This window comes from Hippocampus bargibanti, linkage group LG18 (assembly GCF_051943395.1).
Source record: "Hippocampus bargibanti isolate YZ-2025 linkage group LG18, ASM5194339v1, whole genome shotgun sequence".
Lineage (NCBI taxonomy): Eukaryota > Metazoa > Chordata > Actinopteri > Syngnathiformes > Syngnathidae > Hippocampus > Hippocampus bargibanti.
Window position 1 is genome coordinate 8,025,200 of NC_142751.1, and position 17,092 is coordinate 8,042,291.

At 41.1% G+C, this 17,092-nt stretch overlaps 1 protein-coding gene across 3 annotated transcripts in view; it reads right to left on the bottom strand.

Annotated features, from left to right (window-relative positions):
- The window catches only part of brinp1 (BMP/retinoic acid inducible neural specific 1), a 123,320-nt gene that overhangs the window by 50,469 nt on the left and 55,759 nt on the right, over positions 1-17,092 (bottom strand). For 2 of the 3 annotated variants that reach the window (XM_089020783.1, XM_089020782.1), the window contains one exon: positions 12,530-12,699. In XM_089020783.1, the coding sequence (XP_088876909.1) occupies positions 12,530-12,699 (170 nt within the window). Of the gene's footprint in view, positions 1-12,529; positions 12,700-15,780; positions 15,856-17,092 lie in introns of those variants that run through there. The other variant, XM_089020784.1, reaches the window with a different exon arrangement.

A 17,092-nucleotide genomic window follows, 5' to 3' on the forward strand; every position in this document is an offset into this window, starting at 1 on the left:
TATCTAACCCGGTTTTGTGCATCCTCTTCTCTCACACCAGCTACCTTCATGTCCTCTTTGACAGCATCCATAAACCTCCTCTTCGGTCTTCCTCTCGGTCTCCTGCCTGGCAGTTCGAGGCCCAGCATCCTGCTCCCGATATAGTCACTCTCTGTCCTTTGGACATGTCCAAACCATCTCAGTCTGGCCTCTCTGACTTTCTCTCCAAAGCCGCTAATATGAGTAGTCCCTCTAATGTACTCATTCCTGATCCTATCCAAGCTGGTCACTCCCAAAGAAAACATCAACATCTTCAGCTCTGCTACCTCCAGCTCTGCTTCCTGTCTTTTCTTCAGTGGCACTGTCTCCAGTCCAAGCATCATGGCTGGTCTCACCACCGTTTTCTACACCTTTCCTTTCATCCTGGCTGAAACCCTTCTATCACATATCGCACCTGACATTATTCTCCAGCCGTTCCAGCCTGCCTGGACACGGTTCTTCACCTCTTTTGCACACTCTCCATTGCTCTGAACAGTTGTCCCAAGTACTTAAAATCATCCACCTTCTTTATCTCTTCTCTCTGTAGCATCACTCTTGCACTTGGATCCCTCTCATTCACACACATGTATACTGGCTTGCTGCGACTGATCTTTATTCCTCTCCTTTCCAGGGCACACCTCCACCTCTCTAGATTATCCCCCACCTGTTCCCTGCTCTCGCTACAGATCACAATGTCATCTGCAAAAATCATGGTCCAAGGAGATTCTTGTCTAACATCGTCTGTCAGTCTGTCCATCACCTTAGCGAATAAGAAGGGGCTCAGAGATGACCACTGGTGGAGTCCTACCTCCACCTTGAATTCCTCTGACACACCGACAGCACACTTACAGTCATGATACATGCCTTGCACCACTCTGACATACTTTTCTGTCCCTCCAGACTTCCTCATGCAATACCACAGCTCTTCGCTGGGCAACCTGTCATATGCTTTCTCCAGAGCGACATAGACACAATGCAATTCCTTCTGACCTTCTCTGTACTTGTCTATCAGCAAACACTGCATCCGTCGTACTCTTTTTTTGTCAGCATAAAGTAAACTGAATAATTACATTTGTAAACTGTTTTTATGTAAACACAAATTGCATATTGAGAAAAAAATGGATGGATAAATGGATATATGGATAGATACTGTAGATGCATACGTGTGTGTGTCTGTGTCTGTGTGTTTATCTAAATATCATTCCTTTTCCCTACCTACCATATCATTTCACATTGTCTCATTTTTCTTTTGCTAATTGCGTAAAAGCAGCTGTTACAGGCGAGTGCACGCACGCGCACACACGCACGCACACACACACACGCACACAGACGCTCACGTTGTTCCTGCTCTCCATCGCCCACACAGCAGGAACATTAGGGGGAGAAGAAAAAAATGCAGATTGAGCAGTGGTGTAAATCAATCTGCGGTGGCTGTGTGCATAGGTGACCTTGTGAGTGGTGCAGTCAAAAGCGCCTCCTGGCAGCCGTGTGCAAATCTCCCACCTGAATGCATTAAGGACACGGATTCGAAGGGTTCTTCCATGTGTCTCCGTACCCATGATAACATGCGAGTGGGAGCGAGTGGGAGCCGACGTATTATTTCTCATGCACTTCTATCGCAGCAAGGCACTTAGAAATGCAAAAAGTGGTGTTTGCTTTTCATTAAAATACTCGGCTGGGTATCTTATTGTTGTCGCTAAATGATCGTCCCTCACGACTGGAGTCCGGGGCGGCGCAGCCACCCAAACACAACCAGCCTGACATCATTTATTTCTATCTGCGAGAAATGATATTGCGAACAGTGGGAAGGGGCTTTTTATTTCTTTCATGGTTGCACAGGTAAAGCATGTTTTCTTTTTCTCGTGTTCTATCGATGATGTCACTCTCTGTGGAAAACTTTACTCTTCTGTACTTGATACTTGTATGCAAGTAAACCCAAAAAGTATAATACAGGACTACTACGCCGTACAATTTACTGGAAATATCATTGCTGTCCTGTGGGTAAAAAAAACAAACATCTTTTTTGTTTTTTTAAAATACATTTTTACATTGCCTGCCAAACGCAGATATCTCTGTACTGTATTTTTTAAATGATATTTTATTTTTCACCAGACAGTGCAAATATTTTTATTGGCATTTGCATTTATGCCAGTTAAAATGAACTCATTTGCTGCCATTGTTACAGCTTTAGCTGTTGTTAAAGCGCTATATAAATCAATATGTATGTATTGTATTTTGTACAGCAAACCCCATTTCAAGTTCAGATAACTCCAGACCCATATAACTTGGGAATTAGCTCTTTTTTCTGATGAAAGAAGAGAGTCTAAGGTTTGTTACGCCGAACTGAATGTTCATGTAGTCCTAAAATTCAATATTCTGTTGGTCATGCAATTTGAGTGAAAATGACAATAACCCTGGCACTGGAGTGGACACATTTTTGCATTGTCTGGCAGAGATTGAGTGAACGCGCAAACCATTTCTTCTTTTACTCACTTTTTGTTTCTTTTTTTCCTGTGACAAAGACATTTTTTTCATTTTTCAGATTGGCTTCGGGCATGCAATTTCATTTTCACACAATTGGAGACGGATTTACTGTCAACTTTTATCATGACCCGTACATTTACTCATCTGCACATCCTTTAAGCTGCCCTTTTTGTCAGAAATGCCGTTTTTAATTCCCCGTTCAGCTTTACAAATGCCATGTATTCTCTGTTTGTTTGGACTTATTTTAGAACTGGATTTGTTGTTGTTGTTGGTCCATATTTATTTTGAGAGTAGGCAATTTCCTTTTCTCAGCCCCCGATGGAGTAATGTTTTGTTTTGTCTTGTAGGACATATAGCGGAAGAGCAGTGAATGTTTGTTTAAAGTGATGCACTTTCTGGAAACTGCGGTAAATAACGCAACACATTGCAGGCAGCCTGGAGATGTATGCATCTTGGATTTTGATTAATGTTCGCTCGACGGTTAAAGCCTCCGCGGATAGGAACAGCCATGGTCACGTGATGCATCTTCTCTCTCATTTCACACTTTTACTGGCCAGCAATTGGATAAGGTTCACACACATGCGCGCGCACACACACGCGCACACACACACACACTAAAACTGGTAAGATTTAAGATTTTCCACAAGAGGGTTTCACTCAAGAAACGCTTTTCACATTTTCACTCAACTTTTTAATATCTTGTAATGGATTCAAACAATTGTGGCAAGCATATAGCACAGCCCCAATAACAATCCAAAAGTATTGCCTGATTTTTTTGTGTTTGTTTGTTTTCACACAAAGACCTTAATTAGAAAGCACCCGCACAGATGTTGGCTAATAAGCGACTGATTGTTATGCCCTGCAGGCTGTCCTCATGTTTTTGTCATGCGACGTCATCATGCTGCCTAATGAACAAATTTATGATGGAACAATTTTTCAAAAGGATACACAGGGGGTTGGGGGAAACAGTTTGCTAACATTTTCCACAATAAATTAATCGAGTGATTGATATTTTGGAATGGCAGTCTGCTAATTGAGCAAAATGATTCTACCATGGATGTTGCTCATCATCCTAAAGGACACACATAGCCTGCTACTGTGTTTTCTGGTGTATAAGGCGCACCCAAAAGCCTTCATTTTCTTCAAAAGATGACCCTGCACCTTATACGCAGGGGTGTCTTATATGTAATGTCATATTCAGCCGCAACAGGTCTCGCTATGACTGTCAGCAGCGATCAAGACCATTTCCCCCTGTTGAAGAAGTAGTGTGTAACCCCAGCTTCTATTGTAGTGCTTTATAATGTAGTGGGCCATATATTTGGAAACAAATATATTTATATATTATATTTGGGAAATCTTTTTCATTCATTAAAGGTGCACCTGATACTCCGGTGCACCTTATATATGAAAAAAACTGAAAATACACCATTCATTGGGGGTGTGCATTATACTCTGGTGGGCCTTATACACTGCAAAATACAGAAATTTATTTTTTAGACATCTTAATGACTAAATGCAAATCAGATTCACAAAATATTTTTATGTATCTCCCAGGACCAAATAAGACTCTCCTCCCCCTGACCAAATGGCCATTGCAGTACCAAAACTGACCCATGAGATGCAGCATGGTGCCACAGGGAATTCAGACTCTCAGTAAAAAATAAAGAAAAAGCATGATTTCAAGGAATGTTACCGACTTTGATTTGATCGAATACTGTAACTCTGAGACTATTTTCTCATATGGTAGATATGAAAATATATTTTCATGTTTTTTAACAAATTAATAATACATCTTAATCTTTAATTGGTTGTTCTTTAGACTGTGATAACTCCGACTGCTGCTCTTTTTTTAAGTTACCTTTTACTACTTCATGCCTCAAATGAAGGGTTAATTAAGGGCGCCTGTGCAGCTCACTGCAAATTAATGTGTCAATTTGTCGAGACCGATTCAGGAGGTGGAAAATGTAAAATTAATTCCAAACAATTGACTAAGTTCTTATGAGCAGTTAATGCCTTACGGTGGCCACCCCTACATTTTGTAACTGTGATTTTTAGAACTGCTAAGAAAAAAAACACACAGTTACACACATTTGTCATCCGACAGCAACAATACGTTCCATGTTCTACTTCCTGATAAATTTGTAAATATGCTACGCTTGAGTTCTGAGATGAAGCACCGATCCATCATCAGACTCACTTGTGCATTCTTAGGCTGCCAGCCAACAAGAAAGCTGGTGGCAAACCATCAGTGACTATCTTGCTGAAGGGATTTGTGCAGTCACCAGCTTGTGTCCGACCATTCATTTCCAAATGAGAGCATCTGCTGTCTTCGACATCAGATGGTAAGAGTTGATGAATTTACATCAGCTTCTGTGTTCAGTTCAATTTATAGCCCAAGCTCCGAATAAAAGAACAACCTTTTTTTATGTTTATGTACTTCTGTTCAGGAAGTGGACTGTGTTCAAAGTAAATATTAGCTTTTGTTTTGATGATGTTCATTCATCCGGGGGATAAATGCATATAAGAAGTCAACCAGAAGGGAACGATGAAAAGTTCAAAATTAAAATTGCTCTCAACATTAATATCACCAAAGAACACAAAATTGGGTAGACTAGGTACAGTAAAGTCTCGTTATATCTATATTCAAGGGAGTCCGAAAAAATATTGATATAACCGGGACTATCGATATATCCGGCCCTGTTTGCATGTAATTTTCTCCGTGCGTGCATAGAAATAGTATCGATATTGATATAACGAGACTTTACTGTATTTATTTTTATATAAACGAACAATTTTTATATAAACGAACGCCTGAAAAACACCCAAAGATCCATCATGTTCGAAACCCAACAGTTCAAACTGCAATTTTTGGTGAATTCCAAAGATTGAGCAATTACTAGCAAATTTGCTCAAATGAGAGACAATAACAAATATGGATCCTAGTCTGACACTCAGCACTATAATTGAAATACATGTTTTTTTCTGCTGAGGGCAAGATTGGTGCTAGAGTTGATGATCACTCCAGATAGTTTTTAGTAACCAAGAAGAGTGTCACTATACAACACAATACAATCCATAATAATTTATATAGCGCTTTAAAGGAAAACCGATGTGACTTTTTTGTTTCCTAACTGACATCAGAAAAAAACGTTTTATAGCATCTAAAATACCCAAAACACACAGTATGATATTTTTATTCAAATGCAAAACACCAATAAAAATGAATGTCCAAAATCTGCAAAAAAATTGAGCTACGAATTGGGCATTTTCAGAAAGTCCCGCCCCCAGTTCGTGACATCACGCCAAGACGTCTTGCATTGCTGGAGAATCAAAACAATGGCTTCAGAGAATATGCTTTCTTGTTACACATCCAGTTATGAATATGATTGAAGTAGGTCTGAAGAGGAAAGCGTACATGTTTGCAATCGATTAAAGAATTTATTACGTGCCATTTTGAGGCAACATTGGGGGGGAAATGTCTCACCCTAACAGAGGCTTAAAATGGCCACCGAGCTCCTGTGTGGAATGAATCAGCCCGTTTCCACAGGCTGATGAATTCCTTACGTGGATCTTGGACGCCCTCTTCTGGCTCGTTCTGGTGCAAGACGAGGTTTTCATACCAAACAAGCATTGACGTGATGGAAGGACTGCTACAATGTGTCCTTTTTTTCGGTCAGGGGCGTTCCTTCAGTGACGTCACGTACGGACTCGTCACCAACTCAAAAACAAGACTTCCGGAATATTCAGCACAAGTCGTAAAATGTAAAATATAGCTATATGCGGTGGAATCTTTGTAAAATACGCTTAGTAGAAGTCATTTGAAGCCATTTTACAAATTATGGAAACAACTTGTCCGGAGACGTCGGTTGTCCTTTAACAACAGCTGAAGCTGCAACAAAGCACTTAACATGGACAATTATCATATACAGGAAATAAAGCAGTCACAAAGTTAGTAGAAACCACCGCAGAGTGAAACCAAGATCAAGTCTGAATAACGCTGAGTCAAATGCCAAAGAGTACAAGTGACTTTTGAGATGGGTTTTAAAGATGGGCAGTGAGGGGCTTGCCGAATGTTCAATGGCTGGTCATTCCAGAGTGTCTGATTAGCAACGGAAAAGGCTCAATCCCATCTGAGCCTCCGTTTAGTTTAGAGGCAATCAGCAGCATTCTGGACCAGCTGGAGACGCTTCATGGAGGATTGGCTGATATGTTAATGTGATAATCAGAATCAGAAAGCCTTTAATAGTCCCACAATGGGGTAATTTGCAATGGTTTAAGAAGAGGTGAATTTGTGCACAAATGCGGTTTCACCAAAATAAAGCATAAAGCTTTGCTTTGTGATCCTAATCCCGGCGGAAATAAAATTGACGGGCTTCAATCAGCTCCCACGTCGACAAGAAACGTCTCCAACATTTTGGCCATATTGACATATGCTTTTCATCCTGATTGTAAGTTTGCACTGCAAAGCAGCCCGACCGCCACCCTGAATCAATATTGGAGGAGCAATGCCCTTGTTCCCCGTGTTTATAGATCCACGGGCTGGACTTGGCTTCCCCTACACCTTTTGCATCACTTTCGCTCTAGTCTGCAACCTGAGTGGAAAATAGCTATTCCTGTCACCGTTATTCATCGTTGAGCGGGTTTATAAGGCACATAAACTGAGATTAAATTTGGGTTATGTTATGTCTGCAATAACATAGTTGGCTATGCGTGTTTCATATTCATGCGGTGTTCGCACACCATAATTTGATGCAAAGTGCATTTGTCTCCTTTTTTTGAGGGAGGGTGGGAAGAAGGGATGTGTGGGCGGGCGTTATAATTTTTGACTATGGTCCATTGGTCCATTTACTTGACTTTAAATTACATACAATTTGATTATATTAGTAAGTATGATATAAGTCAACCGTTAAACACAACCATTTTAAGGTCTGTTTTTTTTTTTTTTAATTTTGGAGGGGTGGATTAAAATGGTGCATTGCAGTCTTATCATACCCAAATAAATGAATGATTGATAAATTATTCACACCTTCCTTCACACTAGATGATAAAAACCGAGCCATTTTCTAAAAAAAATCTGCCTTAAAAAAAACTAGGCTTTACTGCACTTCCTGACCATTTGTCGCTCGCAGTGAAGATATTACCCAATTTGAAAGGAATGTCCTGTAAAATCATGCTGAACTGTGAATTCCGCTAATCAGTCGGTGCTGCTAACCAGCGCTGATGCGGCTGTGGAACTGTTACCGTTTGGAATTGAAGCGCATTTACGTGGAACAGTTGATGAGACGATCTCTTTTCGTGAGTGGATGTTGCATTAACTGTTGTTCTTCCTGGTTCAGCTCTCCATTTGTATAGTCTAAATATTAAATCAGCAGGAAGCAAGGTGATATACAAAAAAAGGAATATTTATTATCAGGCAGCTAGTTGATGTTTTCCAGGGGAGAAGCTCGGCCAAGGGACAGAGAGGCAAGAGCGCGCTGAAGCGCGCGTCTCAAACATTTAAAAACAACAGGAGTGATGTCACTTTGGAAAGGACCTGTCATCTGCTAGATACAATCATGAATATTCATTATTAGACTGAAACATGATAGCTAGATTTCTACAGTAACTAAGTACAAGCTGAGTACATGTATACTAATTAACATATACAAATAACTAAACTACATACATATATGGATTTACTAATTGATAAGAATAAGTAGAAATGAAATAACATAAGATGTTTTTAGCATGTGTATATAACTAGTTCTAACAGTGGATGCTTCAGCTTTGTGTTTGCGCTCAATATTTAGCTTGTAGCAGACGTGCACATTCCAACATGATGTGCATTATCCACTGGTGAAAAGGGTGCTTAGTTAGATCCTCTCCTCTTTCATGTAGTACTGCTTTCTACAACAAAGAGGGTGCAAAAAAGTGCTTAAGATTGAATGACTGTCTTTTGCGTAGTGTCACATTATTTGTTATTTAGCTTGTTTGTTGTTTTGACTTCAAGACTGAGAGTTGCTGCCTTTACAGCAGCTCCTGTATTTTGTTTTTCTACCTTTGTATTCCCTTATTCTTCCTTCCATAACTTTGCTGCTGTGAAATCTAATTTCTCCACTTGGAGACTAATAAAGGCTAATCCAATCGAATCCAGTCCAAATGTGTTTGGTACTCTCTCAAGAGTGAAAAGAGAAGACAAAACAGACCATAAGGAGTTGCTCAAAGCTGCGTTTTGACTATCTGCACAGAAAATCGGCATCGCTGCGACATTAACCTGCTCGAACAGGAAGAGCTATTCCAGCAGGAGCTACAAATAAGTCATTACGTCGCAGCAGATGTGAGGATATCTGGGGTCTCGACATGCTGTCTCGTAAATCGTTGCTCTAAGACCTCAAGCGTTTTTTTCCTTAAAAAAAAATAAAGAAAAAAAATCAGACGAGCCTCACCTGGTTACGTACTCTGCACATACTCAACGCGCAGACAAGCGCACCGTCCACTCCGCATCTTGTCTAAGAGCCTTTCGACAACGCTCCCAGTCTTGCCTTTCCTCAGAAACTGACTCAGCATTTGCTGTCAGGTAAGCTTAATTTTGCCACGCTCGACTCGTTGCTACCTGCACTCTCATCTGCCACGGTGCCTTAATCCTCTTGTCACTCAACCCCCCACCTCCCAAAAAATAGATAAGGACGTGAATGAAATGCCTGGGATGAGGAGCTGAGGAGGAATGTTACAGTGCAGTGGCGCACTAAACTACTGATGGCATAACAAAACCACACAGTCACAAAACGAGAAATTTCAACCCTTTGTTGTCGTGAATGCAGTCTGGAGTGCAGAGACTTATTTTTTTTGACAAAGTCACAATTCAAGCACGTTAGCAAGCTTTTCCGAAAGGGTACAAATGCGGTGGTTGAGGTGTGCGAAGGGCAAAACATGTATTTTTCGCATTTTAAGGTGCACCCAAAATCCTTCATTTTGTTCAAAAGATGACCATGCGCCTTATACGCAGATGCGCCTTATATGTACGTATTCTCTGTATAGTTGCATCTTTTGATTCTATTTATAATTGTATCTATGGTTTTATTTATGTGCCTGTTTTGTGATTGTAAAGCTTCCTTGAGAGCTTTGAAAGGTACTTATGAATAAAATGTATCATTATCATTATTATTATTATTATTATTATTATTATTATTAGTGAAGGAATATTGAACCCCAACAGGTTTCGCAACTATTTAGTTCGTAGAAGTAGTGTGTGGTGCATGCTGGGGTTTATAAAATTTTCATTTCAGTTCGCTCTTAAAATGACTTTTCGAGGCTGACTTTTTTCTCGATTTCCCCATGAAATTTCCTTTTTTGCCATAATGATTAGGAATAGAAAATGTTTAATTTTTTTGCTTGTTTTTGTATTTAGTGTATCAAAATAAAAAACTACATTTGTTTATTTCTGAGAATGTTAAGGCCAAAATATTCCATGAAAACCTCTATGGAACTTAAACTTTTTAAAAAACGAAGATTGTGAATCTCTGAAAATTATATGGTTTATTGCCGTGTGATAAAATTTGATAAAACCCTGGAATATGCAGCGACTGACTATACGTCTGACTATACGACTGTACGTCTGTGTATACGACTATACGTCTGTGTAAGCTCTCAGTCGTACAGGAGTGGTCCATCGATGAGAAGGTTTCTTCAGCAGTCATCTGTACTTTTTTGAATTTCAAAAAAGTACAGATGACGGCTGAAGAAACCTCATCGAAGCAACTGACTATCTAACTTTTTTTGTTGACAGTCTCTTTTTCTCAGCACAGGTGTCAAAGGAGGGCAAAAAAAGATTCCCGAGGGCAAAATCTGGCCCACCGCATCATTTTATTCGACCTGCAAAAGCAAATCAAACTTTTCCATGATGCTTGCTCAAGTCCGAACCAAAAACCGTTCCATGTAAACCACAATAACAGTCACTAGTTCTTCATTAATTTGTTGTACGCTCTATATGTAATATGTGGAGGGGATGAAACATCCTAATGCTTCCCCAAATTCATAACGGCCCCTGAGAGGAAACTGTAACTACAATGTGACCCGCGGCAAAAAATGAGTGTGATACCCTTGTTATAATGGCTGCATAATGTAACCCCAGCCTCTACTGTAGTGCCTTCTAATGTGGTGTGACTCATAGACAGAAAATGTTTCTGTATCTGGTTCTGTATCACAGTGCAGAGGTCGCCGGTTCGCGTACCGGTCCGGCCTCCCAGTGTGGAGTTTGCATGTTATCCCCGGGCCCATGTGGGTTTTCGCCGGGTCCTCCGGTTTCTTCCCACACTCCAAAAAACATGCATGGCATGCAGATTGACCACTACAAATTGTCCCTAGTCTTTGTGTGCCCTGCAATTGGCTGGCAACCAATTCAGGGTGTCCCCCGTCTCGTGCCCGAAGACAGCTGAGATAGGCTCCAGCACCCTCCGCGACCCTAATGAGGAATAAGCGGTACGGAAAATGAATGTTTCTGTATCATGCCACGAAGCATAACCAAGCCGTTCTATCCAAAATCTGTTGTTAAAGCCGAAAGAGACCATCAAGCGTCATGAGACGTTTGCATGCCGGATTTCATAATTCCTGTGAGCTTTTGTCATTTTAATCATATTGCACATAAGTGATTTCAAGCTGATGTTATTTTTTTTCTACAGCGCCACATTTGACCCAGTGTTTGTGATTCAAACATTTCAAGTAATTCACATTCACAGAAGCAAGGAGTGCGACATTTCATTTTCTCCGCGGTTCAGTCTATTTCTAGTTTTATTCCATCTAAGAATTACGTGACTGCGACACTCTGGAAAGCCAAATAAGTCAATATAATTTGGAGCGCCAAGGTTTGAAATAAACAGCTTGTTGTTCGGCGCTGGTATGTAATTCCATCGGGCAATGATTGCTTTCACTTTAAAAATAAAGAGAGAAAAAAATGTCCTTGCTTGAAGTTTCCCCCTACCTCAAATAAATTACTGTGATACTAATTCATACCTCGGGACACATTTTGATTCACTGTGAATTTGAATGTGGTGAATGATGAAAATGAGAATAAAAATACACATAAGCTTTAGCCAACTTGACAACTGTTTGTGGTCAACGGAGCTCAGAAAGCCAGCATTTCAGAATAACTAATCGTATTGCTACGACATGATGTACTTTAATACTCGTGGTATTGCTTTTCAAGAAAAAATAAAAAATTAAGTATGTGGCGGCAAGGTCATTACATTGAAGAGAGGCGGCATGTTGTTCTGGCGCCCTGGGCTGTATTATTTATTCAACATATAGTGGCATGCATGGCATTACAGTCTTTTTCTCACAGTAGGTCGCTACCTGCAAAAAGTGTATTACTTGTCTGTGTGGCATGATAGCGGTGATGCTGGGGGCAATAATTTACAGAGGGTTATTTGTTCCCTCCTGCCTCCAGATATGAGTAATCATGCAATAACATGTGCCGTATTTTCTACTCTGGAAAACCCTGTAGACCATCACTGTTAATATACTTTTTACTCAGGTGACCATGTTGCACCATGTTGATGACCCGAGTTGACTCTAATTATGATTATTCGAGGCTATTAAGGCTACATTTAACTCATTCACTGCCAGACAATGTGCCAAAATGTGTCCACCCCAGTGCCAGGGTTTTTGTCATTTGCACTCAAATTGCAAGACCCACCAAATATTGAGTTTTAGGACTACATAAAAAAATAATGCAGCGTAAATAATCGTAGACTACCTTCATTCATCAGAAGAAAAGAGCACATTCCCAAGTTATATGGGTCTGGAGTTATCTGAGCTTGAAATGGGTCAGTTGTGCAAAAAGGTAAATGCTGCCACCAGGAGTGAAAAACATTGTCGGAGGTTTGACCAGCGCTTTCATAAAACCCTGAACAAATTCGGGAATGGTGCTCCACGTCATGCTTTTCAATTCCCGTGTACATTCTGGAATGGCAGTGAATGAGTTAAGCATCAAGCTACTATTGTAGTCAACAATTTGAAAGTGTCATTCCATTTTTATGAATGGGCAACCAACCTTGATGGCATTGGTGGAGATTTGAATCTCGTGCAGCTTCCTCATCGTGCCATCGCGGTCGATGAAGTAGGAGGAGGCCAGCTGATGGAGGGCTTCCACATTCTGAGTGGCGTTGGCCAGCTTCCTGTCCATCCTGTTTTTGGCCAGGTACATTGTGAGTGCCTCCTCCCCTATAAGGGAAGATATAACGTTAAGTCAGAAACAAGCGTGTGGATTTTTACATGGCCTGGCTCAGGCGGCACAAATTAATGTTTTGTACGTTTTGGGGAGACTTCCATATCACAATCCGGCCAAGCGCATTACGATGAGGCTACTTTAAATTTAGCCTTAGTTTCTGAACATGATGAATGCGATTCACCATTTGTACTTTTTATATGCTTATGAGTCCGAGATCAACTATTGATCAAGATTTGATCTACCCATAGCTACAAATAGTTGGGGAAGATGCTATGCTGACAAGGCATTTTCTTCAGACTTGTGTCATTTTTTTTTAATGGACCTTTTGGGTGGGAAGAAATTAGATTGCCACAGCTGATGAACGAGTCAATGGAAAAAATAACTCAACTTTGTGAGAGTCATTCTCCTCATTCTTATATCTGCAAGACAAAAAAAAACAGTCGGCAACATTTCGTCAGAGAAACCAGATGCCCCACTTTTCCAGGAACAAACTCCACGTTTGCCACGTTATCCCCAATTGGCATCAGGACAATTGCCAAAAAGGGCTCAGCTTTACTCTGTTTGGATGGAATTACTTCTATGAAAGGAGTAGCGTCCATACAGGAATACCATCTTCCGCATGCACTGGGGACAATGCAATGACAGAAATAGCAAGTCAACTGAATGCATCAGTAATGTACTAATCACTTGAAAAGAACCGGGCACAAGGAGCGTGTATTGCCTGACTGCCTTGTTAGACCGATACATTGTGCGTATTGTATACAATGTACCCCCTATTGCCGCGCCGCAAGCTTCGATTTGTGCTGGCACCATGGGGGCTAGGGAGGGGCAATTCAGCACATTCATCTTAGCAAGTTTCTTCAAGGTTTGACACGTCACGCCGCCATGATGAAAAAGTGATTTCTATGCCATGTGAACCAATTTGTCACCTAGTTGATAAAGAAAGCGCACCAAGTGAAAAGACGTCATGCGCGAGTGACCTTCTTCTTCTTGCCTGTTGGTACATTGCCTGTTTTGCAGCCTATCGCATGCGCCTGATGTGCAGGCAGTGTCCTTGTCAAACGTATACATTCCGCTTAATACTTCGCATTTACAGAGATAGACGACTTTCCTCGAACGGGAGCTGCTGAAATAAGGTAAAACGTCATCATTTGATTCGGCTCACAAACAAAAGTCACTGTGCCTTCTAGGGTGAACCAAAGAGATGCATAACCATGAAAATGTCAATTATGGCTTTGATTAAAAAGCTATTCATTTCAAATTACAAGCACACATTATTTAGTTGATGGAAGACCATTCACCAGAGTTTCAGCTATTTCCGTCTATTTTTAGTCAATTTATGGCTTTTCCAACATGTGTTCCAAATGTCAACCATTTCATTGAAAGCAAACCTGTACTCATCTGACAATTGTTTGTTGTCAATCACTTTTACACAGTCCTCTTTCGGGAGGGTGACCCCCAAAAAATGTGTCCTACTGAGTGCCTCACTGCAGCAATGTTCTCTCCCGAAATAGGAGCTCGTAAAAGTGATTGACACCTTTGTCAGACACTGACGAAGGTGGTTTGCAATGAATTGGTGGACATTTGGAACACATTTTGGGAAAGCCAAAAAAATGATTACAAATTGACATAAATGGCTGAAACTCTGGTGAATGGTCTTCCATAAACCGAATAATGTGGGGTTGTAATTTGAAATAAATAGATTTTTAATCAAAGCCACAATTGAAATTTTCATCTTTTTGTTTCACCCTGTATTTCGTCTCGGCAAGCGTGACGAAAAATGTTTCAACTAACATTTTAAATTCACCCTGCAAGGCCAGCAGTAGGAATGGCTCCAGGATTTTCCCCCTTCCAAAATTAGGGTGGAAATAGTTTCTAAATATATTTCCGAATATCTGGCTGAATTTACCTGAAAAGGAAAAAGGCCCCACGGCAACGTCAACTCCACCACGGGGGTGAAATGTGAATGCACTGAGCCGTAACACGTCCAAATATTTACCCGCCGTGCGGCAATCGCTGGTGATTTGCATGTCATACATTTGTTTGTTGACACATTCTCAAAAGGTTTGCGCTTTGCCCAATACATAAAACATCCTGTTTATCCACATCTCATTCTGACGAGCGCGGGAAGTCAACAGACAAACAGCCCCGCTTGCAATCCCACTGGCTCACGTGGACCCCACTCCGTCCCCCCTTTTTTCAAGATTGCGGTTCAACAAAAAGGCAAATGCGTACGCCCGCGGCCAGGTTGGAGAGTGTCACACATGCTCACATGTACGGCGCCCTCCAATGTTTTCTTTGCCCCCGAGCGATACATTGGAATTGGTCACTTAACTTGCGGTGACCGAGATGAGTCGTCTCGTGTCCAGTTGGAGTACACAACTTCCTTCTCCCACCTTGAGGTTCTGCTAAATTACTAAAGTGGAGCGCGTACTGTGTTAATTCAGCCAAATTTGAGCGTATTCAACTCTTGTGAATTAAGTCTGCCTTTGAGATTTATCTAAAAGGCAGCGTATTTGACAAATTGTATTAAATAAAGTCGGCAGGAATAACATCTCAAACAACAAAGTCATCAGAACAAAAAGGTAAAGAGTATCACAAAACCATGAGTAAAGATGAAATTAACCTGACAGGATGAAACAAACAATGACCCAACACCAGCCACTGATTAAAACTACAGTGCCACCCGTTGGTCACAAACTGAAACCTGAGCATTTTAAGTTCATCGCCGAGAAACAAATGAAACGTGAGGGTGCTGAATGACGTGACAAAAAGTAGCAACACCTGGACCAATTTTGCAAGCTCCTCCTCACATCCCCACAAAATCAGGTCCCACCACGTTGGTGCAAAACAATCCCCCCGACACCCCAGCCGAGCCATTTCAATAAAGCGTTTCTCGGAGTGTGCCACTGAGCGCAGAGGATCGTCGCCAAGGAAAGTATCACGGATCCAATCATAGGTCGAGCGTTTACGAGAGGGAAGTGGAATGAGCTCTCGCTTTCACTCCCTTTCCCCTCAGCCGAAATCTATATTGGGCCGCTTGTTCACGATAAAGGAGTAATCTACTTGACAACCTGCTCATTCTGTCCAACAGGTTCGGCGCTCTGAATCAATCACTTGCGTTGAAGTTCAACTGGTCAACCTGTCAAATAAATGCCCTCCATACCCCCCCCCCCCCCCAATGTCGACCCCCTTTTGTTATTCCTAGCAGCCTTTACGAAGGAGAAAATGTCGCTGTTCCAGTTGCGCGCCTTTTGCCTTACCGTCACTTCCTGGAACATTTTGTACAACGTCAAAGAGAAACCAGAGTGAGTCAACAGCATGATAACTGACATATGAGAGCCGTATAATGACTGCAGCATCCTTATTCTGGTGAAAGAGGGGGCGTCCATTAGTGAGGATGCACTCGTTGTAAACAATATTCCTCGTATGGTACATTACGATGCATCTCTCTTCAAAGTGGCCTTAAAGACAATTAAGTAGGATGGAAAAATTCAGAGAAATAATGCTGTTTGAGTTAGGAACAGAATTTTAAGTGGTCTCGGCTTTTAATGTCCACGTGAAAACCATTTTATTGACGGTAAGAAAACGGGAGGAGTCAAAATGACATTACACGTGAGCTTAGGTAAAAGTAGAGATTAAATACCAGATAAAATGGAAATGCGCTACTGTTTTGGTTAGCAATAAAGTTAAAATAGATTCATGAGCCCTTTGAAAATAATCTAAACTGGCACTGCCCCTCGCCCATGAGACAACAATTAACTCAACAATTAACTCATTCGCTGCCATTCCCGAATAATTAAAGTGTTGACGTGGACCGCCAACACCAAATTTTGGTTTTGTTTTTACTTGCGGGGTGCCACTAAAGTGCTGGTCAGACCTCTGGCAATGTTTTTCCCATCCACGAGGGGGCAGCATGTGCTTGTTGTCCACTTTGTTACAGTTTCAGCTGTTGTTAAAATGCTACATAAATCAATATGTATGTATACTATTGTATTTTATCCAGCAGCCCCCATTTCGAGCTCACATAACTCCAGACTCAGATAACTTAGGAATGTCCTCTTTTTTTCTGATGAAAGAAGAGAATCTATGGTTTCTTACGCTGAATTGAATGTTTATGTAGTCCTAAAACTCAATATTCTTTAGGTCCTGCAGTTTGAGTGAAATCGACAAAAACCTGGCACTGGAGTCAACACATTTTTGCACATTGTCTGGCAGTGGTGCGACCACATTTCAGTATCTCTTTGAAATGTTTATCTATGCTAAAGGCGCGGTCTCCACAGATCGCAAACCACATCTTTATCAGTGACAGCATGAAGCGACACTTCAATTCATCTGTGAGAATGTTTTTTTTTAATAATGACAGCAGCAACGAGCTATTTAGAT